The sequence below is a fragment of the Lupinus angustifolius genome, chromosome LG20, assembly GCF_001865875.1.
Source record: "Lupinus angustifolius cultivar Tanjil chromosome LG20, LupAngTanjil_v1.0, whole genome shotgun sequence".
Classification (NCBI taxonomy): domain Eukaryota; kingdom Viridiplantae; phylum Streptophyta; class Magnoliopsida; order Fabales; family Fabaceae; genus Lupinus; species Lupinus angustifolius.
The window spans coordinates 1790964-1814062 of NC_032028.1; the positions used below are offsets into that span (position 1 = coordinate 1790964).

General features: G+C 33.8%; 3 protein-coding genes across 5 annotated transcripts; all 3 read left to right on the plus strand.

Annotated features, from left to right (window-relative positions):
* Nucleotides 966-4964, plus strand: LOC109336748 (dihydroorotate dehydrogenase (quinone), mitochondrial-like). The gene is made up of 11 exons (XM_019573545.1): nt 966-1196; nt 1362-1444; nt 1725-2048; nt 2232-2487; nt 3539-3619; nt 3710-3817; nt 3905-3934; nt 4037-4174; nt 4416-4453; nt 4591-4690; nt 4788-4964. Exons 1-11 carry the CDS (start codon nt 1059-1061, stop codon nt 4860-4862), a joined length of 1371 nt encoding a protein of 456 aa, XP_019429090.1. The 5' UTR covers nt 966-1058; the 3' UTR covers nt 4863-4964.
* LOC109335300 (dihydroorotate dehydrogenase (quinone), mitochondrial-like) lies at nt 5998-6901 on the plus strand. Its single transcript, XM_019571432.1, has 4 exons — nt 5998-6111; nt 6353-6390; nt 6528-6627; nt 6725-6901. The coding sequence occupies exons 1-4, from the start codon at nt 6094-6096 to the stop codon at nt 6797-6799; spliced, it is 231 nt and encodes a 76-aa protein (XP_019426977.1). The 5' UTR covers nt 5998-6093; the 3' UTR covers nt 6800-6901.
* On the plus strand, nt 9560-22180 carry LOC109336255 (myosin-1-like). Of its 3 annotated transcripts, none has more exons than XM_019572742.1 (24): nt 9560-9680; nt 10280-10664; nt 11502-11603; nt 11689-11832; nt 11916-12066; nt 12181-12208; nt 12565-12730; nt 12841-12904; nt 13047-13060; nt 13147-13231; nt 13888-13991; nt 14144-14282; nt 15471-15589; nt 15891-16043; nt 16157-16246; nt 17507-17584; nt 18114-18272; nt 18691-18897; nt 19407-19612; nt 19733-19868; nt 20606-20735; nt 20824-20970; nt 21148-21215; nt 21299-21958. In XM_019572742.1, the coding sequence occupies exons 2-24, from the start codon at nt 10299-10301 to the stop codon at nt 21956-21958; spliced, it is 3516 nt and encodes a 1171-aa protein (XP_019428287.1). In that variant the 5' UTR covers nt 9560-9680; nt 10280-10298. The 3 variants fall into 3 exon arrangements, with proteins under 3 accessions (XP_019428287.1, XP_019428286.1, XP_019428288.1); XM_019572741.1 differs by having other exon boundaries at nt 9561-9684; nt 10283-10664; XM_019572743.1 differs by lacking the exon at nt 9560-9680 and having other exon boundaries at nt 10299-10664; nt 21299-22180.

Below are 23099 nucleotides of genomic sequence, written 5' to 3' on the forward strand. Positions count from 1 at the left end.
GAAAGGTGATAGCAGTGAACGATGAAACGATGTGAATGGTTTTGAACCAAGACAACTATGAATGGCAATGACAACAAAACGATGCACAATGATGACACCAAGATTTTATTATTTATCTTTATTTCTTTCTTTTTGGGTATGTTCCATACCCTTTTGAGGCTTTTACTTTTTTGTTTTGTGGTTTTTAATTAAAAATTTTAAATAGTTGGATCGACTTATCTAACAAATCGGGTTATTTTGCCTTTATCTAGTATAATATGCTTAAACTGAATTAAAGATGGCCAGAAACAGTTTGAAATAAATTTCAATTTAGAGGGTAGTCTATAATTACATACATAACCAGTCGAAGGTCGATAAGTCGAACCAGACAATTCAATTCTAATAACCATGGTTTATATTGACTACACAGCCTAAACCTTTTTGGTATGTCATAACATGTAAAAATATTTAAATATAAACATATTATCATGGATATATATATATATATACATATATATTTTAAAAGTATTCTACAATGATTACTTAAAAATAGTTTGTATCTTAGTATATAAATATTATATATACTACAATTAATTTCTTTATATAAATATATTCAAAGCTCTCATTTGTCTTTTAGACAATAAACAACGTATTTTAGCTTATTAATCTATTCTAAAACCCATAAACATTAATTGAGTCGAAAAATACTTCACATTTAAATTCACTCAAATTAATCACTTCCATTCATATTTAAAAGTTTGTTAGTTTTGATGGATCATTGTATATAAATTCAAATTAATAGAGAAAACAATTAGAAATTAAAATAGAATTTAGGATATCATTGGTTGCAAAGCTAAGATGGAAATGAAAATATCGGGTATGAGGTCACAGTAACGTTGGGCCGGGCCGGGCCGGGTATCAGTTACATGAAATGGGCTTGAACCCATTGGGGTTTGATCAGTGGAAGGAAGGAGAAGGAGAAGAGGTAGAAGAGGTTTAAGCTTAAAAATTAAGCAGCGCCGGAATCACTTTTATACTCACAATCTCTCTATTTTTCTCTCTCTCGCTTTTCTTCCTTCATGGCCGCGTGGTCTTCTTCTAGAAAATTACTCAAAGATTACTTCATCAAAAGGATTGTTTCTAATCCACTTCCTCGTTCTAGATGTTTCTCTTCTTCACCGCAATCTCTTCCTAACACTGCTCATTATTCCAAGAAAGTATGAATTTTTTGAATCCTTTTGTACGTTCTTTTATTCAAATATGCATTATGTTTATGTAATCGTTGATCGAGTTTCTAGTTTACATGTTACTTGGAACTTATACACTCAACTTTGTGTTAACTTCTATGCTAATTTGTTTACATTGATTATTTTCAATTCCAGGGAAGGTTGTTCACAGGAGCTGCATTAGGTTTAGTTATAGCGGGTGGAGCTTATGCAAGTACTGTCGATGAAGCTACTTTCTGGTACTTCACTTTACACTTTCACTATTTTACAATGCTTCTCTAATTCTGCATTTAATATATTACAATATTTTGCTTTCACTGTAAGGAAAAAAACAAGCTCTATGTGTAGTTATATGCGTTTACTGCTTATTGGTTGTAATTGTAATCATCAACAATTTGCAATTTTACTTATGCAGAATGAATAAATGTTTTTATTAGAGAAAAAAATGATTGATAATATTTGGTTCCAAAATGAGATGGATATATGAATGACCCAGATTTTGGGCTATCTTCTTTGCAGTGGATGGTTATTCTCAGCAACAACACTTGTGAATCCTTTTTTCGCTCTTTTGGATCCAGAGTTTGCACATACACTAGCTGTCTCAGCTGCAGCTCGTGGTTGGGTTCCAAGGGAGAAGAGGCCCGACCCATCAAGCTTAGGGCTAGAAGTTTGGGGAAGAAAGTTCTCCAACCCATTAGGCCTTGCTGCAGGCTTTGATAAAAATGCACAGGCTGTAGATGGTTTACTTGCTTTGGGTTTTGGCTTTGTGGAGGTTGGCTCTGTTACCCCTGTCCCCCAGGATGGTAATCCAAAGCCTCGTATCTTCAGGTTGCGAAGTGAAGGGTATGGGTTTTTATTTTTATTTTTAATCCTTCTGCTTCTGATTAATCGTTTGTATCTGTTTTTTATTTTCTTTTTTACTTTTAACCACTTAAAAACATTGCAGAAGGTTATTGGAGATATGAAAGTTGTTAATTTTTGATGTCATGGACTTCTTAACTTTTGTTTATGTTATCTATATTTCAGTGCTATTATAAATAGATGTGGCTTTAATAGTGAGGGAATTGTTGCTGTCGCAAAGCGGTTGGGTGCTCAGCATGGCAAGAGGAAGTTAGATGAAACCTCGAGCACTTCAACTTCTCCTAATAATGAAGTCAAACAGGGTGGAAAAGCTGGCCCTGGCATTCTCGGTGTCAATCTTGGAAAGAACAAAACAAGTGAAGATGCTGCAGCAGACTATGTTCAAGGAGTTCATACATTGTCCCAGTACGCTGATTACTTGGTAAGTGTTCTTGGCTTATTTGTCTCTTATAGTAAAGAAAAGAAAAGACAGGAAACTTATGTGCGATAACACTCTCTTGGTATAACTGAGTGCAGGTTAGAGATAAAAATCGTGCACCTCATCATATCTAACATGTATGTTGGCTAACTCATGCAGTCAGATAGCACATCATGTAGTTAGTTCCTTATTTATTGAGGTTGGCAAGCATGTCATGCATTTTTATTTGTTTAGCCGGAAATAAAAAAATCATTGCAATCCCTTTGTTAGCAACTTATGATTATGTCTAAAGCATCTATGTTCCGTATAGATTAAATTTTGAACTTTGACAGTGTGTGGTCTAGCATCTGCTTGATCATGCACATAAAATCAAACAAATTGAAAAAAGTTTTCCTACAAATTTGTTGGTTGGTGAGGGAAGAGAGGTTTGGAAACATGTTTTGGCTGAAAAAATAAAATATTTACACCCAGGATCATTGCATTTACTGTTTGCTTAAACCTCCTTGTCCCATTAAACATACTAACTATCCTTGAAGCTCAAGCTGTTATAAAATCCTGAGGGCGAAGTGTGGATGAAGCACAGGTCTGCCCATACTCTGTGCTAAAATTACAATTTAATTAAAAGAATGGGGCCAGCTAGGATTACATTATGACTAATTGGTCAAAGAACCTATGCAAGCATGTAAAAAAAACCAACTATCCTAGAAGCTTTATTCGTAAGGAGAAACCCCAATGATGACTTCTATTAATATCTCTAACACTTCTGAATCCACAAGCAATAACATACTTAATCATAAATTGGTGGTCTACCATCATGCTCTGCATTAACTAGAGGACAAGAATCAATGTAGGAAACTTTGGTTTATGGGTAGATGGACAAAAGAAAAAAATGTTGAAATAATTGATCAAGTGGAAGGGAAGCATGTGTCTATATAGGAATAGGTGGTGAAAGACAATTGATTTGGGGATTCTATTTTTCGAAGTCAAATATCCATGCAGCTTACTGCAAATTGTTGAGAATTCTGTTTGGCTTAATGTTTTTATCCTTTTCTAGGTGATTAATGTTTCATCACCCAATACCCCTGGTTTGCGCATGCTTCAAGGAAGAAAGCAATTGAAGGATCTTGTGAAGAAGGTAGAAGCTAGGATGTGAAGCTTTCTCCATATGTTTCTTTGCTTGAATATTTGAGAGACTGACTCCCATAAAATTTGCTTTCTCTTGAAGGTTCAAGCTGCCCGTGATGAAATGCAATGGGGTGAGGAGGGCCCACCTCCATTGTTGGTAAAAATTGCTCCAGATTTGTCAAAAGAAGACCTTGAAGATATTGCTGCAGTAAGTATGCAGCATGTAATACGTTAATGTATTTCTCCCATCCTCATCATCTTATATGCTGTATAACACTTTATACTTTGCTTATAGGTTGCCTTGGCTCTTAACTTGGATGGACTGGTGCCTCTCTGCTCTATCACTAATTTCAAATTGTAGACAGAGCACAAAGATTTAAATTGTGAAATATTATTTGCTCTTAATTAATTAATTTATTCTGTTCAGATTATATCAAATACAACCATTTCGAGACCAGATTCTGTCAGTAGTGATCCAGTGGCTTCAGAAACTGGTGGCTTGAGTGGGAAGCCTCTCTTCAATCTCTCTACCAATATCTTGAAGGATATGTATATCTTGACAAGGGTATGTTTGTTGGTTAAAATATTGTGATTTGTAAACATTATTGTGATAAGAGCTTTTCTAGTGTATCCCACCTTTATATCTGGATTGTGAAAGAGATACTGTATCCTAGGTTGCTATTGTATCACTTATAAGCACCATATTAAGATGCCATATAAATAAAATACTTAGAGCTCATGTTTTCTGCTGTCTAGTTTACCTTGTCTTAAGCTGCTGTTTCTTTTCTGTGGTTTGCTTATATCAGGGCAGGATCCCTTTGATTGGCTGTGGGGGCATTAGCAGGTAAAAATACCCATTATTCTGTCACTTCTTCACCAGTTTAGTTGATTTATAGCTATACATCTTTTAGTTTTCTTTTTATGATTTAAGACAAAATTAAATCACACAGCCATTTCTCTCTGCCTTGCATATCAATTTAGTGGAGAGGATGCATACAAGAAAATACGAGCCGGTGCAACTCTTGTTCAGCTCTACACTGCATTCGCTTATGGGGGACCTGCACTTATTCCTCAGATAAAGGTATTACTAATCTTGCACATGTTAAAGATTATGGTTGATGACTTAACTTTGTTTTTTGTATGCACCAAAATTCTCATTCGTATTAAATTGGTTTTAGGCTGAATTAGCTGAGTGCTTGGAAAGAGATGGTTTCAAATCCATTATTGATGCAGTTGGTGCTGATTACAGATGACTTTTATCAACATATGAATACTATGCTGTAAGAAGCATATTATAGGTGTATCAGTACTCAAGTTGCAAAAGTTAATTCCACTTTTTTGCTTCCTTTAATTTATATCTGAGGTCATCTTATGTGTATTTTTATTGGGTCTTCTGTTGCATACAAATGTCCTGACCTGTAAAACCGGGAGCATATCTGCTGTACCACAGAGTATGCCACTCCATGTGGCACTGATTGTGATTGGTTGTAAAAAATGCATGTAAGTTAAAAAATAATGATGAAGTATTTTTTTGACCAATCATAAATAATGACATATGGAGTGGTACACTTCTATGGGATAGCAGATGTTCACCCATAAAACCGAGGGTTGTTGTGGCAATTCAGGCCAAATGGTTTTTGAGCTATTGTTTGGCAATAAACCGCTGAATCATTTGAGCTTTGATTAACATATTTTTTTATGGGATTCATTGAATAACATAATTTATTTCATTGCAGATTCATGAATCATGATTGTCAATCCTTCATTACATGCTTGAAATTGTTTGTGGATAATGTTATGTTTTATACACATTTACGCATACATCATTTCACGTATGCATAATATCATTTTATCAACAATTATGCATACAAAATTTGTTCTTATATAAGATTGTGTCCTATACTTATGTAGCAAACTTTCCATAATTATGTGGTAAAGTTTTAATATTCTTAAATCATTCACCTTTAACTAGAATTAGAGTGTCTCTTACTAAATTTATAGTTCACATGTTCTCTCTTTACTAAAATAAAAGTCATGTGCTTTGAAAGATCTCCATATCTTTGATTTCACATATCAACTCCCTACTTATAACATTATTCTACATAGACACATTCTAAACTAAGATAAAAAGTATTTCTATAGTAGTTGTAAGAAAGCCTTATTTGGGTATGGTTTCTTTTTTCACATTATTTTTTGGTCTATTATACACGCTCTTAATTCCTTTAATATAGGTAATAAAAAAAGTAAAAGTTTTCCATGTGAGAAGGGGACAGTAGGGCTTATATTTAAGGAGACGCAATCACAGTCACAAGCTCTCACTCCCACACTTATGGAAGCACATCTGTTGTCTCACAAGTTGTGTCATTACATGTGTCACTAACTATTTCGAGACCAGATTCTGTCAGTAGTGATCCAGTGGCTTCAGAAACTGGTGGCTTGAGTGGGAAGCCTCTCTTCAATCTCTCTACCAATATCTTGAAGGATATGTATATCTTGACAAGGGTATGTTTGTTGGTTAAAATATTGTGATTTGTAAACATTATTGTGATAAGAGCTTTTCTAGTGTATCCCACCTTTATATCTGGATTGTGAAAGAGATACTGTATCCTAGGTTGCTATTGTATCACTTATAAGCACCATATTAAGATGCCATATAAATAAAATACTTAGAGCTCATGTTTTCTGCTGTCTAGTTTACCTTGTCTTAAGCTGCTGTTTCTTTTCTGTGGTTTGCTTATATCAGGGCAGGATCCCTTTGATTGGCTGTGGGGGCATTAGCAGGTAAAAATACCCATTATTCTGTCACTTCTTCACCAGTTTAGTTGATTTATAGCTATACATCTTTTAGTTTTCTTTTTATGATTTAAGACAAAATTAAATCACACAGCCATTTCTCTCTGCCTTGCATATCAATTTAGTGGAGAGGATGCATACAAGAAAATACGAGCCGGTGCAACTCTTGTTCAGCTCTACACTGCATTCGCTTATGGGGGACCTGCACTTATTCCTCAGATAAAGGTATTACTAATCTTGCACATGTTAAAGATTATGGTTGATGACTTAACTTTGTTTTTTGTATGCACCAAAATTCTCATTCGTATTAAATTGGTTTTAGGCTGAATTAGCTGAGTGCTTGGAAAGAGATGGTTTCAAATCCATTATTGATGCAGTTGGTGCTGATTACAGATGACTTTTATCAACATATGAATACTATGCTGTAAGAAGCATATTATAGGTGTATCAGTACTCAAGTTGCAAAAGTTAATTCCACTTTTTTGCTTCCTTTAATTTATATCTGAGGTCATCTTATGTGTATTTTTATTGGGTCTTCTGTTGCATACAAATGTCCTGACCTGTAAAACCGGGAGCATATCTGCTGTACCACAGAGTATGCCACTCCATGTGGCACTGATTGTGATTGGTTGTAAAAAATGCATGTAAGTTAAAAAATAATGATGAAGTATTTTTTTGACCAATCATAAATAATGACATATGGAGTGGTACACTTCTATGGGATAGCAGATGTTCACCCATAAAACCGAGGGTTGTTGTGGCAATTCAGGCCAAATGGTTTTTGAGCTATTGTTTGGCAATAAACCGCTGAATCATTTGAGCTTTGATTAACATATTTTTTTATGGGATTCATTGAATAACATAATTTATTTCATTGCAGATTCATGAATCATGATTGTCAATCCTTCATTACATGCTTGAAATTGTTTGTGGATAATGTTATGTTTTATACACATTTACGCATACATCATTTCACGTATGCATAATATCATTTTATCAACAATTATGCATACAAAATTTGTTCTTATATAAGATTGTGTCCTATACTTATGTAGCAAACTTTCCATAATTATGTGGTAAAGTTTTAATATTCTTAAATCATTCACCTTTAACTAGAATTAGAGTGTCTCTTACTAAATTTATAGTTCACATGTTCTCTCTTTACTAAAATAAAAGTCATGTGCTTTGAAAGATCTCCATATCTTTGATTTCACATATCAACTCCCTACTTATAACATTATTCTACATAGACACATTCTAAACTAAGATAAAAAGTATTTCTATAGTAGTTGTAAGAAAGCCTTATTTGGGTATGGTTTCTTTTTTCACATTATTTTTTGGTCTATTATACACGCTCTTAATTCCTTTAATATAGGTAATAAAAAAAGTAAAAGTTTTCCATGTGAGAAGGGGACAGTAGGGCTTATATTTAAGGAGACGCAATCACAGTCACAAGCTCTCACTCCCACACTTATGGAAGCACATCTGTTGTCTCACAAGTTGTGTCATTACATGTGTCACTAACTTGTCATTGGTTGAAAAAATCTATTTAAGTTAAAAAATTAATAGTTAATTATTTTTCTGACCAATTATAATTAATGGTACATGTAATGACACAACTTATAGAACAACAGATATGTATCCCATACTTACTAACATCATTACACTCTTCCAATCTAGTTCACACGCTACCAATTTCAAATCATTGGACCTCCAACTTTTTATATGTCTCTCCATTCATTATTATTTATTTCTCAAGTAACACCAAAGGTTTAATGGTACCAACAAAATATTTAAAGCATTTTAATGTTTGATATCATAGTATAGTTTGGGTGATCATTATAAAATTTGTTCTTGTCCGTATTCGTATATCCTATTTTAGGAGAATAACTTATATATTATATATTTTGGTAGTATTAATAGTATCATTTACCTTATGGGAAGAGAACTAATCATTTTTTGTCGGAATTTGTGACCGTCTTTTTCAATAAGTGTCGTTCTCAGGAATCAAACTATGATAATTTCAACATTTAAATCTTTGGTATATGAAGCAAGATTTATTTGAAAATATTATCTACTATTTTTGGAATCAATTATTTTTAACTGAGTTGGTTTTAAAACGAGGTTAGTTTTTCCAGTAGATAATGAACATTAGGATAATATATAAGCTTGAATTTCCTCCCAAAAACACACATGCTACACTTGGAAGAGAGAGAATTAAGTCAAACTTCGTTGATAACGATGCAATTTCGTCAAAAATCTCACAATTATGATCAATGAATTAATTCACTCATCAAATATCATAAATAATGTCAGCGTATATATTTTGAATAATGATATAATAATAAATTGATAACATATAAAACTCATATATTATTAGCGTATATATTTTTTCGGACAAAATATTATTTATACATAGCTTATGATACAAACCCATGAAGATCTAATTACTTAATTGGTATTTGATAGCAACGTATAAATAATTTGATTTGGCACCCTACCTAAAAGGTAAAATATATTATGGATGTGAGACAGAACAACAAACAAATTATTGGTTAAATCTAACGTAAGAGGAATATACTAAGTTAATGTAATTATTAATTGAGAACATGATATTCAAATTGTAATGAAATGGCATTTATTATTTTATAGTCTTTTTGCTTGAAATTGAAACCGCCACCAGACAGGGGTAGTTTCGTCATGACACCGTCAAAATTGATGTGACTAGCTCAATTTTATTTTCAAATTCGGTTGGCAAAGAAAAACGCGCAACTATATATCAACTTCAAATTTAAATTATTTCAGCAAATTTGAAATGGTCATAAGATCAAAAAATTATAATCATAAATAAACTTTAGATTTAATATGTATTTATTCACAGTGTCTTTTATATTATCAATAAATCATTAATTTATTAATTATAAGTCTCACAAAAATAATACAAATCACCAATGATAAATAATATTGTAGCAGTGTAAAAAACTTTATACTAATGTATAAATTTTAGAGTCATAAACTTTATCTACGTTGACTTATCCAAAAGTTGATGGTCAAAAAATAAAGAGGAAAAATAAACAAAAGTAAAAAAGCAGTAGCTAAAAATTTAAGCTATAATTAAAATTAATCTCCCTCTCTCTTTTTGTTATTATTATTGTGTTGTGTTTAAACAGTGAAAAAAAGCTTAAGACCATACTCAAAGTATTCATCACTGTTCTTGTTTTCTCTTTAGTCCTGACTCACTCAACCACTTACTTAATCCTTCTTCTGCTTTTTTTTTCTGAGGTTAGTGAATCAGATGCTTAATTGAAATCGGTTAAATCAGTTAGGTGATTGATTCTGTTTGTTTTTTGCTTTCCATTTTGAGCATTCTCTAGTTGGTGATAGATAGATGAGTTAGAAATGAAGACAATAAGCATTGTTTCTTAATTTGTTGTTTTCCCATAATGGGGTAGTTTTTATTCAACAAAAGATCTGTTTTTTGTGTAAATCTTGCACCATTTTCAAATTTCAAATCCATAAGTGTTTAAGTATCAGATCCAGAAGTTCTTAGGTTCTATTAACATCAAAAGTTCCTATTGCATGGGTCCTTAGGTTAGGTTATGTGGGGTTTGTTGCTATGTTAGGTTTGAAGAGTTTGAGTTTTACAGCTAGGAATGAGTTTCAAGTTCAACGTGTCCATTGCTACTTTTAGTCTGGATCACAAGACAGTAGAGTATGTATCTTGAGCTAGGGTCCCCTCTATGGTTATCTGATTATGCCAATCAATGGGGTCATAATTTAAAGTTTTATAGGCCCATTTGCTTAAAAAAGTTAACTTTTTTATAAAAAATCTCTTTTTGCTATTGCAATTGTTGGTGGTAACCTTTCTTTGTTGTGGCAGAGCTTTATAAGGGAAGATGTCTGAGACATCTACTGTATCGCCAGTCTTTCAGTCCATTAAATCGTTGCCACCGAAGTTCAAGTTTACTAATAATTCAAGCCCAGGTCTTGTGGGAAAACATGGAAATGGTAAATTGACAAGTGTTGCTCCAATTGGATCAAGTAGTTCTGGAAATAGTGTGCTAGTTGGGGAGGATTCGAACAAAGTTCAGGGCCGTGCTGGTGGCATGGATATTTTTGATGAGGACTCGCCATATGGTGGAAAAGGTAGTTCATTAGAAGACAGGCCATTGGATGCTGATGTTTCACTGCCTCTCCCATCAAGTTCAACATCCTCTAGGGAGAGCAAGTGGAATGATACAACTCCTTATGCTTCAAAGAAGGTACTCTTGGCTTCGGATTTCGGTTAATTGTGCTGCTATCTAACTATTCAGTTAGATATGTTTAGATCAGACATGACTTTTTTGCCATTTTTATTCAACCTTTAGTATAGATGTTTTATAATTGCTGTGGTGCATGGTTCCAAGTCACGGGAGTTGTTTGTAAGCGCCCGAGCTAGCAGTAGTAGAGGAATATATGACTTACAGAAAGTCAGTTTAAGCCCATAAAATGGTGAATATTAATTCTGAGTGGGTAATTATTTATTAAACATGCAAGTGTTAAAGATAGATAAACAATGATAGGAAAGCATTGGATTCACATGGCTTAAAAATTCAAAGTTTGTACTTTCTGAATTTGGTATGAGTTTTAGATTTGGAACATGATCAGAATAAGTCGAAACATTGAAAATACGTATGAGATAATGCAGGTGAGGGACATGATTTGATAATTGGTCCCATCAATTATTTTGTAAACTAGGAAACATTTATAAATTCATACACTAAGGTGCCCTGGTCATTCATATTTATCTTTTGCCGTCTCTTTTGTTCACCATTGTTTTAACACAAGATCCATAAGTGGTGGTTTGAAAACTGAAGCAGGGCCATTATTCATCTCTTTGGGATTTCTTCTTTTCATGGAATCAATTCCTTTTATCTCTCATATCTGATTGTGTCTTGGAAAAAATAATACTCATAAAATTAGAGACGTGTGTTCACCTTTCTTCTTTCTATCCTCATTTAATGGTTTTGTGTGAAACTGTGTGTTTTAATGGAGAGGGAATGCATTCTTCATTGTTTTGATAGGATTTATAAACTGTAGTTCACTATTATGTATTTCAGAAGCTTCAGTCTTGGTTTCAACTTTCAAATGGGAATTGGGAGCTGGTGAAGATAATAACAACTTCTGGAACTGAATCTGTCATTACACTGTCTGATGGGAAGGTAAGATATGCTGTTTTAGTATTCATGATCAATGGTGCCTCTATTTTTGGTCTGATTAATTTGTACTCCCCCTTTAAAATTATAGCTTTCAAAGGTTAAAGACGAAACTTTGGTACCGGCAAATCCTGATATTCTTGACGGAGTGGATGATCTCATGCAACTTAGTTATTTAAACGAACCATCAGTCTTATACAACCTGCAATATAGATACAATCAAAATATGATTTATGTAAGTCCTTATCTATCCTAAGTTTTTTCATAATTTTGTTATCTAATTATAACATCTATGTAAATAATCTGTGTGCAATTCAGACAAAAGCAGGCCCTGTTTTGGTTGCTATAAATCCCTTTAAGAAAGTTCCTCTGTATGGTAATGATTATATTGAAGCCTACAAGCGTAAAGCAATTGAAAGCCCTCATGTATATGCCATAACAGACACAGCCATGCGAGAAATGATGCGGGGTAACTTATTTCTCCTGTTATACTTCCATATATGGATGAAGTTTTAGAAGTTACATCCACGTCCATTTGTTTTAAGCAATAGCTTCTTACGCTGACTATTGCTTTGTTTTCCAGATGAAGTTAATCAATCTATTATTATAAGGTCAGTATTGTTTGCTGAATTCTCCTTTTATGCACTACTGTAATCACAAGCTCTTGTGTCTCTATAAGATGCTCCAATCTAAGATTTTTTGTTGCAACTTGTGCAAGTATATCATGAACACTGGTCTTACTTTTTACCCTCTAAAAAACTAAGGGGTGACCCAGTGTGCCATGCTCCCATGTGTGGTCTGGTTAAGTATTACTCAAGATGGAAATAATACATTTTTCATGCCCCACCAGAATTTTTTGTTGTTAATGCCAAGACTCAAGATCATCTTGGTGTTTTCCTTAACCTTGTGTGCCCCTTATTGCGTTTGAATTGGGACCTATAATAATTAATATCATGTACATATTCAGTGGTGAGAGTGGAGCAGGGAAGACTGAGACAGCAAAAATAGCAATGCAATACTTGGCCACCCTTGGAGGTGGAAGTGGAATAGAGTATGAGATATTAAAGACCAATCCAATACTAGAAGCGTTTGGTAATGGGAAAACATTGAGAAATGACAACTCAAGTCGTTTTGTAAGATTTCCCATTGATCATATTAATTCTTTTAGTTAACCCATTGTTGACGGTTTTGATGTTATATTCTTTTGACGCTGTCTCTTATAATTCAATTGAATGTACCACAGGGAAAGCTCATTGAGATTCACTTCAGTGAAACTGGAAAAATATCCGGTGCTAATATTCAAACATGTATGTCTAGTACTCTGCTACTGAATTTGGTTGAAACCACATGTCTCTGTGTCTGCCATAAGTTTCTAACCAAGCATATTGAATGTTTGTGTCTCTATGTTGAACCTATGTGATGCTGCCGGCGTGATCATACCATTAATAGTTTTGCTGGAAAAGGTAATCCATTTTCTGAGCTAGTTTTATGTTTCAAGCTGTGTTCATATTACATCAATTGACACTAGTTTTATTTGGTATGTGAACAGTCTAGAGTAGTCCAATGCAATGAAGGGGAAAGGTCATATCATATATTTTATCAGCTATGTGCTGGAGCACCATCCTCTCTCAGGGGTAATTGGCTTTTAAACTTGTAATTTTGCTAATATAATAATATATTTGTTGCACATGAAGGATTATTGTTAAGTCTCTGTTATTTAGAGTTTTTATTTGAGGATGTCCTTAAAATATATGATTTCTCCATTGTAAAAAGCTCTTGTTTTGTTTTGTAAAACTTTTGGTTTTGTTTTGTTCTTCAATGTCCATCTTTTCATGGGTACACTTTTAAAGTGTGGAAGATGGTTTGGTCAGACCACTGTATCCATTGGCTTAAGCATGCTAATTTTATATTTTGGAGTGTGGGGAAACATTGTAAGACCAATAGAAAAAGCTATTGTAAAGTGTAAACTCAAAATTTTTAAATGACTTTATGCATTGTAAGACCAATTTGGCATTTAGTTCCTTTTGACTCAATTAGTAAAGGAACTTCAACTTTGACCTCTCACTAGTAAGGAGAATAAGGCAACATAATTACAAACTAATGAAGTACATAGAAGTTATAACATGACCTCACATGTATAGTATTTGATTTCAATAATAACTTACGCATTTTAGACTTGTAATAATGTAATATTGATATGTCTTCTATTGAAAATTTTAAGACCTGTATTCTTGTGTATTTTCCTTCCGCATTTTATTGTGTTTGATTTTTATTTCATTTTATGATTCAGAGAAGCTAAATCTACAAAGTGTGGAGGACTATAAATATCTAAATCAGAGCAATTGTTATTCAATTACTGGTGTTAATGATGCAGAAGAATTTCGTATAGTCAAGGTACACTCTACTTTTCATTTTCATATGAGCTGTATCCTTATGGGCTTATACCATACGATTATCTTTACCTTTATTTCGACTGATGACTTGACTTTGAAACAACCACTTCACTGACATACATTGAACTTTTTTATGCTATTGCCAATTTTAAGGAAGCTCTGGATGTTGTCCACATTAGCAAAGAAGACCAGGAGAATGTATTTGCAATGCTTGCTGCAGTTTTATGGTTAGGGAACATATCATTTGCTGTGGTTGATAATGAAAATCATGTTCAAGCTGTTGAAGATGAGGGTAAGAATTCTCCAAAGTGTCTACTGATAGAATGTACAGCATAGATTTTTTGCTCCATGATAGGTTGCAAATATGCTTTGTCAGACATGATTTATGATAGAGCATATGACATTGTTTAATCCATGTAGTCAACCCCACTTAGTGGAACTAAGTCTGGGTTGTTGTTGTATGATCGGTTGCAGGTTACAAAGGGGATACGTGTCTGTCATTATTTAGAAAATCTGGATCCTTGTTGCGATGCAATACATCTTATGTACTTATACAAACAGATAGAAAGAATCATATTAACCATCAGTCTTATTATATACAATAAGAAATAGGGATCCTTGTTGCAACAGTTGGAGTTATTGCCATATGACCTAAGGGTCACATGTTGAAGTTGTGGAATCTGCCTCTTGTGTGTGTGTGTATATATATATAGGGAACTACTCATGTGAGAACAATGCACTATTGTGAGAAATGAGAACAGTTAGTATGGACCACTTGATCTTGATTGAATGGTTAAGATTAAAAGATACATGCACATGACTATAATGTGATCAATAACTAACTTTTAATCCTAACCATCTATGATTATTTGTAAGGCTCAGATCTATTGTTCTCACAATTTTTATATGAGAAGTGTTCTCACTTGAGTAGCTCCCTATATATATATATATGCAAGGCGAGGCTACCTACTATAGAGTATAGACCCACATATTGCATACTTTTTGGAATAGCATCCCTTGCTTGTCTTTATAGCTTTTGCAAAAGCATTGATATTAGCACAAGAAAGCTGCCATAGTTGTACAAGTTAAATTACAGTGTTTCTTTTACCATGAACATCCTGGTTTATGGGAATTGGGAAAGCTTCTGTACGGTTGTAGACTTTGGATTGGTTTTGAATTTTTTTTTGGCTTCCACAACATAATCTCGAGTAGAATAATTTTTAGCATGTTGCAGTTTCTCTTTGTTTTTTCCTTGGTATAGTCATTGGTTGATTTTGCTGCACATGAGTTATGATGTAAGGATTATATAGTAACTTCAACTTGTTTTCATTTTCACATGATAATTTAATTTACATATGGTGCATTTGATGCCTAGTTTCTGGCACCTTGGTTTAGATTATATATTGGATGTCTTATTATGTTATAAGTTAATCAAGAGTACCTCACTTATAGATGAATTTTTCTTCTTGACTTCTTAAAGGGCTGTTGAGCGTTGCCAAGTTGATTGGCTGTGATATTGAAGACCTCAAGTTGACTTTATCAACTCGAAAAATGAAAGTTGGTAATGATAATATCGTCCAAAAGTTAACTCTATCTCAGGTAAAATGACAGTTGACATTTACCTTCGTCTATAACTAAGTATGGAAAAAATGCAACTTCCCAGGAGGGAAAGATCTTGGGATTGTGAAGGTGTATTGCATTTCTCAATCAGCATATACAAATTTGTTATTAGAAGGGAATTATAAAAAGAAATGTTCTTTGGTAATGAACATTTCCTTATTCAATTTTACTTCTTTAGTTGTCCCATTTAGTATTTAAGTATGAATCATTCCTGCCTGCACATAGTATAGTAGTAACAATGACTGGGCTTGTGTTAAATGTTACATTTTCTATCATTTAGGCTATTGATGCAAGAGATGCTTTGGCAAAGTCAATATATGCATGTTTGTTTGATTGGCTGGTTGAACAAATAAACAAATCACTTGCTGTTGGCAAAAGACGCACAGGCAGATCAATCAGCATTCTAGATATATATGGCTTTGAATCATTCAATGTATGTTTATATTAAACCTTTACTCCCCTTTTCATTAATCTATCATACCATCTTTATCCTGTTTGATTTTTGAAATATTTTATCTGTTGATGCTGTGCCTTTTATATATGCAGAGAAACAGTTTTGAGCAGTTCTGCATAAACTATGCAAATGAAAGATTACAACAACACTTCAATCGTCATTTATTCAAGTTAGAACAGGAGGTATGCATCACCTATAATCTGGCTTCTTAACAATACCACGATAAATGATGCTTGTATAGCTTTTTTAATCCAATAGTTCCCATTGAAAATGTGAATAAGCACGAGCATCATCATTGTGGCTGCCTTGTTCTTTGTGATTACTCTATGATCTTGTTACAGAACTTTTTTCTTCTCCTCAACTTGCATTGTGCTTTGCCCAGCAATGTTTTTTAATCCGTAACAGCTAAAACACCATGGAATGTAGTGAAGACTCTGGATTAATTGCGTGTTAAGTTGTTGTGCTTTTAAAAAGTTTTATTTATATTTTTCTAACAAAGAAATAAATAATAAACAACATATTATATTAAGAGGATTTGAAATCACTCATAAGTATTCTTTGTATGTTGAAATTCTTGGAAAAAACTCTAAAGCAAACTTGTCTCTAAAGTTTAAAGTGAGGGTGTAGTGATTGTTAGTTCATTTAGTGATTTAAGATCAAGATGCACTTTACTAATTAATGCTGGATACATACTTATTTTCTTGTTTATTGGAGCCACTTGGTCAAAAATCTTGTCAACTACAATTTAATTTCATCAAATTGTTGCTGATATTTTTTTCCTTGCACTTGGCTTTCTGTTTTATATTTTTATTTGAGTGAATGCATTGAAACTTTATAATGGTTTGAACCTCTGACCTCCACATAAATCCTCACCCACCTCATCTACATGGACTAAGTCCAGGACTCCAGGTAGCAGGTTACCTTTCCTTTGGGAGGAAAACCCATGCTGCTTCTTTTTGGATCCTGTGTTCAAAGAGTGCTCAGAGGTTTGATATTTAGAAAACTACCAATAGCCTTTTGAGGATATTGTACTGAATTGGTTAAAATTTATGGTTTTTTCCATTTAGGGGTTAACACATACTACATACTATTTGTCTCTTTAATCAAGCTTTGTTTTTGCCAAACTGATTTGACAAAACCACACACATTGGTGCTTACTATCTCCAAAGTTGGCTGGTAATAACGAGAAAATAGTGACCTCTTAGTTCAGGACATGTAACTCAAGTCAACTTCCCCAAAAAAATTATTTAATTCTTTTCAAGGAGTGATATGTCACTGTAGTCTTGGAAGCTGTTAATGAAGCAAGTTCCTAAATAAGTCAGTGACCATCTGCTGTACTTCCTTTAAAATTACCGATTGCCTTCCTATAAGAAAAATTATATGCTTACATGCGAAAGGTAAACATCCTCTAATGGTTTTTTATTATTTTCTATTTTTTCCAGGAATATATACAAGATGGCATCGATTGGGCTAAAGTTGAATTTGAGGACAACCAAGGCTGCCTTAATCTTTTTGAAAAGGTATAGAGCTTCCTTGTCACTTATTGTGTAATCTCAGCATGCTTGTTAGTGCATATGGAAGCGATGGGAGAATTTGCTGTATTGTTTGGCTCCGGTGGGCTATATGCATTGTTTTATTTGCAATGCAACTTTCTCCTGTTTGCCCTTGTAGTGATATAGAAAACAACTTAAAATTTCCAAGGAAACACTATTTTAGGTGCATTGTTATTTGAAACCACACATATTGTGACGCTCTATTGAATTTGAGGAACTTTTGGGATTGACGTCTATCATGTAATGTTGTACTTTGTATGAACTATGAAGGCACCATGTCCATAACTCCATACCATGTTTGACACTGTCTGTCACTTTCATATAACTAAGATACAAAGATGTTAATTTACAGTTTATTTTGTATATATTCTAAACCTGTCATATATCTAGCTATACTTCCATTTTTTAAGCTAAATATTTTTGGATATGATTTTAGGCTTCTGATTAGAAATGTGAAATTCTGTTGCCATAACCCTTGCTTGTGATATATATGCAGAAACCACTGGGGTTACTATCCCTGTTAGACGAGGAGTCCACATTCCCAAATGGCACAGATTTAACATTTGCCAACAAGCTTAAGCAGCATTTGAATTCTAATTCATGCTTCAAAGGAGAACGAGACAGAGCCTTTACTGTGTCTCATTATGCAGGGGAGGTATTAATGTGCTGACCTTCATATAACTATATATGGTGGATTTCAATCTGTTTGTCCAAATTGCTTGCAAATTGCATTATAATATGAATGTTGAATATTTCAATAAGTGTGTTAAATTGCATTCAGTTTGACATCCTGATGTCAAACACACGCAAAACATAACACACAATTCCACACAGTAGATAACGATAAAAAAGGGCAATGCATGAGGCTGTCACCTAGTAGAGTTTGTGGAAGGTAGATGTATGCAGCCTTACCCTCAACCAAAGAGGCTGTTTCTAGGACAGTAGATAAGGATAATTTCAATGAACTTTCTATCATTTTTTTCTTAAAAGCAAAGGGTTACTTGTTTCTTATCCATTTTAAGTTTGTTCATCCTGTCTGAATGTTTGATAATTTTACTTGTTCTTCTCCTCAGGTCACTTATGATACAACTGGATTCTTGGAAAAGAACCGGGACCTATTGCACTTGGACTCCATCCAGCTTCTCTCCTCAAGCACATGTCATCTTCCTCAGATATTTGCATCCCAAATGCTTACTCAGTCTGAGAAGCCTGTAGTTGGTGCCTTACACAAGTCAGGTGGGGCAGATTCCCAAAAGCTAAGTGTTGCCACGAAATTCAAGGTACACAACCTTAATTATAAACTTCTCCTAGACATAACCTATATGAATTTGTCTTACACTTGGGCAAACCATAATGTTTTGGTTCTCCCAGCCTTGCATTCAATGTATTGCTAGACTTCATCCTCTAGTCTGCTCTTGATGATATAATTGGTATTTATTATTCTGATCAAACCATCAAATATATACCTACCGGGACCAGGATGCTTCAAATTATTCTTTTAAACAGATAATCAATTTACATCACATGTTTTACTGAACAAACAGGGCCAGTGACTATTAGTGGTCTGTAGAAGTGCAAGTGGAAGTAGTGGAGGGGGTGGGGTTAAGACTGTATAAAACTGTGCATTCTATCTAATACAATTATCAACTCTCTTCTTCTCCCTGGCCCACTCCAATACTCTTCCACTGTAACCCCTACCAAATGCACCTTAATTTTCAGTTTTTTATAATAGTTTAGGATCCTTATCTTGCTTCAATTAACTTTAGAAGTTGTTTCTGTGGGCATCCAGGGTCAATTATTCCAACTGATGCAACGATTAGAAATCACTACCCCACATTTCATTCGCTGCATTAAGCCCAATAACCTCCAATCACCAGGATCGTATGAGCAAGGACTCGTGCTGCAGCAATTGAGATGTTGTGGAGTCCTGGAAGTGGTTCGAATATCAAAATCAGGCTTTCCAACTAGAATGTCTCACCAAAAGTTTGCCAGAAGGTATGATTACAGTGAGAGGAACTGTGGTGATCATTATCCTTCAAGTTACTCTCTTTGTTCGTTCCAGCATCTTTTGCACATTTCTAACCTTTATCTATTGGTTTGTTATTTGTGGATCAGATATGGTTTTCTTCTCCTTGAGAATGTGGCATCTCAGGATCCACTTAGTGTCTCTGTTGCAATTCTTCATCAGTTTAACATTTTGCCTGAGATGTATCAAGTTGGCTACACAAAATTATTTTTCAGAACAGGGCAGGTGAATAAATAGATGTCTATATGATTTCTTATGCAAATTATATTATGATTATTTCATTTGAATTGCTGTGGTGGTGCCTACTGACTAATGCTATTAGTTTTAGGCACTGTATTCTGCATCATACATAGTTAAGAAACCTAGTATATGAAAGTGTACTGAGTACTGGCAAAGAATGATAAGATTGATAGTATTTGTGGTTAAGCCTATAATTTGAGAATTGGGTTTTACTTATTAAACTATGGTGAAGTTTAATTTATTGGTTTCCTTTTTGAAGATATTCTAGTGAAATTTTCAGTGTTATTGCCTTTTTTTCGCCAGCTGCCTTGGCATGGTAATCAGTTAGGGTGGTGAAATACTGAAAGTATTCCTCTTTTGAATTATTTTCCTTCCTTCTTTCTTGTCATTTTTATCGCTGAAGTCTAAGCCGCTCCTTATCCTACACCACAGCTCAACTTTGTACTCTTGCAATAGTTTAATAATTGGACCCCAACTTAAAACTTCACCTCTTCCAAATTTGTCTCTGAATTGAAAGGATGCCATAATTGTTTTGAGATGATTTTGCTTCCTCTTCTGTATGATGATTTGGTCCATGTTTCCTCCTCCTCGTGGTGCTGAATATGCTTTTGAAGTATTCTTTAAACTGTTGCAATAGTTAAATCATCAAAGCCCAAGTTTCAACTATATTTACTACTGTCTTTTGTGTTGTCTTTGATATGCTGCTTTGCTGATGGTCGTAGATTGGAGTGCTTGAAGATACTCGAAATCGTACTCTCCATGGCATTCTACGTGTGCAAAGTTCTTTCAGGGGTTACCGAGCTCGTTGTTACCGCAAGGAGCTTTCAGGAGGAATCACTATCCTTCAGTCATGTATTTCCCTTCTCCACCTAATTCTTTAAGCATTTCATGTTCCTTAAAAAGTATAAAAGATGTAACAATTTCTTACCTATTCATGCAGTTATTAGAGGAGAGAGAAGCAGAAAGGGGTATGTAGCTTTACTTCAGAGATATAGAGCTGCTGTTGTTATACAGAAGTGGATGAAAATGGTTTTTTCAAGAATCAGACTGAAGGCTGCTAATGATGCCGTAGTTGTTATACAATCATGTAAGAATTTATGTTCTTTAAATGCAAATATATGTTTACTCTATAAACTGAGAACACCAAAAGTCGTTGTGGTGTATTTTGTTGTTGAAGATAATTTTATACATTTCAAAACAATATAATTTGTTGTAATGTGGATAACTGTCTTTTTGTTGGTATTATATTTGCTACTTTTTGCAGTCATTCGTGGTTCGTTAGTCAGAAAATGCTCAGGAGATATTGGATTGTTGAAATCCGGAGGCTTGAAGGTATTCTCCTTTTAGTTTCAGACTCATGGATTGCTTGTAAGATTTCCATCTTTTGTGACTTACAGTCTTGAATGCCTATACAGACTAGCGAGTCAGGTGAGGTTCTGGTAAAGTCATCTTTCCTAGCAGAATTACAGCGCCGGGTACTTAAGGCTGAAGCTGCCCTGAGAGAGAAAGAAGAAGAAAACGACATCCTTCACCAACGTCTTCAACAGTATGAGAGCAGATGGTCTGAGTATGAATTAAAGATGAAATCCATGGAAGAAGTGTGGCAGAAACAAATGAGATCATTACAATCTAGCCTCTCCATTGCAAAGAAGAGCCTTGCTATGGACGACTCCGAAAGAAATTCAGATGCATCTGTGAATGCAAGTGAAGAGAGGGAATACAGCTGGGACATGGAAAGTAATCACAGGCGCCAAGAAAGCAATGGGGCGAGATCAATGAGTGCCGGTTTGAGTGTTATAAGTCGAATGGCTGAAGAATTTGAGCAGAGAAGTCAAGTATTTGGCGATGATGCCAAGTTCTTGGTTGAGGTAAAATCTGGTCAAATTGAAGCAAGTTTGAGCCCTGACAGAGAGCTTAGAAGGTTAAAACAGATGTTTGAAGCATGGAAAAAGGATTATGGTTCAAGACTGCGTGAAACCAAAGTCATTTTACATAAACTTGGAAGTGAAGATGGTTCAGCTGAGAAAGCGAAGAAGAAATGGTGGGCGCGAAGGAATAGTACACGGATAAATTGATTATATTTTGTTTTTTCGTTTTCGAGTTTGGTTTTGGTCACTGTTTTAAGGGCATTCATTGCCAACCATATATCCGAAAATGAGGAAAACACAACTGAAAAGATAAATAGGAGTAGTAGGAGTCCAAGGATGAGTGAATTATTTACTGTAATTGTGTTAGCTGTTGCTAGCAGCCTATGATTATTAATTGGAAGTTTCTGCTAAAGTTGTGAAGTTAGATACTCTACTCACTATAAGCCTTGTGATTCAAGTATATCATTGTCTTTCTCTTTGATTGTGTTTTCTTCCATGTTTGAGTGGGTCCAATAATACATCATTACATTATTTTTGTTAGTTGAGGACAAATACTTTCAAAATTGATTTCTTTTTCTCAATAATGAAACTATGAATTGACGTATCAACCAAAACAATATGACATGTCAACATCAACCAATTAAGAGTCTAATATTTTTATATTTATCAGTTACTTCTATTATTTATCTACACTGTATATAAAACCAAAACATGAAATAACTTCTCTCATAGTATAATTTTCATTTCCTATATTGTCCTTAACATTATTTAATTTTTACAAAAAAACTATATAATCCTAAGCAACTACCACCAATACATTAATTAATATCTCACCTTAAATTAAACATTATCATAAACATACAAAAAATATAATATATAAAAATTGAATATGTAGTACCACACAATATTTGCTGGCAGGCACGACGTGCCTGTACACACTAGTTATCAATAATGATAAAACATGATACAATTAGTTATTTATATAAAGATTTATATACAGTCAGTAATTTATTTGTATTATTATTTTTCCTCACGAGTAAATAACAATTAAATATGAATAATAGATATTACGTTTAAAAATAAAACTCATACATCATAACATATTTTTCTCTTACATAAAAATCCTTATAGGGTCACTCAATTCATTTTTTCTCATAGATTATTATAAAAGAGAGATTCACTTATTTCAATAGTTTAAATTAATTAGTAAAAATAAATCATTAGATAATTATAGAATCGGAGTAATGAATAAATTCATCCTCATTATTATATTCTCTCAAAGTTAGAAGAAGAAAATAATATATTTTTTCTGGGTCGAAATTACCCCTTAATCAAATACACAAGTTGG

Excerpts from the sequence above, each read along its gene's own strand:
- LOC109336748 (XM_019573545.1), top strand. The coding sequence starts at position 1,059 with ATGGCCGCGTGGTCTTCTTCTAGAAAATTACTCAAAGATTACTTCATC. Across the intron at positions 1,445-1,724 it reads GTCGATGAAGCTACTTTCTG|TGGATGGTTATTCTCAGCAA; the intron begins GTACTTCACTTT and ends TCTTCTTTGCAG. Across the intron at positions 4,175-4,415 it reads ATATGTATATCTTGACAAGG|GGCAGGATCCCTTTGATTGG; the intron begins GTATGTTTGTTG and ends TGCTTATATCAG.
- LOC109335300 (XM_019571432.1), top strand. Across the intron at positions 6,391-6,527 it reads GGCTGTGGGGGCATTAGCAG|TGGAGAGGATGCATACAAGA; the intron begins GTAAAAATACCC and ends ATATCAATTTAG. Across the intron at positions 6,628-6,724 it reads CACTTATTCCTCAGATAAAG|GCTGAATTAGCTGAGTGCTT; the intron begins GTATTACTAATC and ends AATTGGTTTTAG.
- LOC109336255 (XM_019572742.1), top strand. The coding sequence starts at position 10,299 with ATGTCTGAGACATCTACTGTATCGCCAGTCTTTCAGTCCATTAAATCG. Across the intron at positions 14,283-15,470 it reads TCAAGCTGTTGAAGATGAGG|GGCTGTTGAGCGTTGCCAAG; the intron begins GTAAGAATTCTC and ends GACTTCTTAAAG. Across the intron at positions 20,736-20,823 it reads AATCACTATCCTTCAGTCAT|TTATTAGAGGAGAGAGAAGC; the intron begins GTATTTCCCTTC and ends CTATTCATGCAG.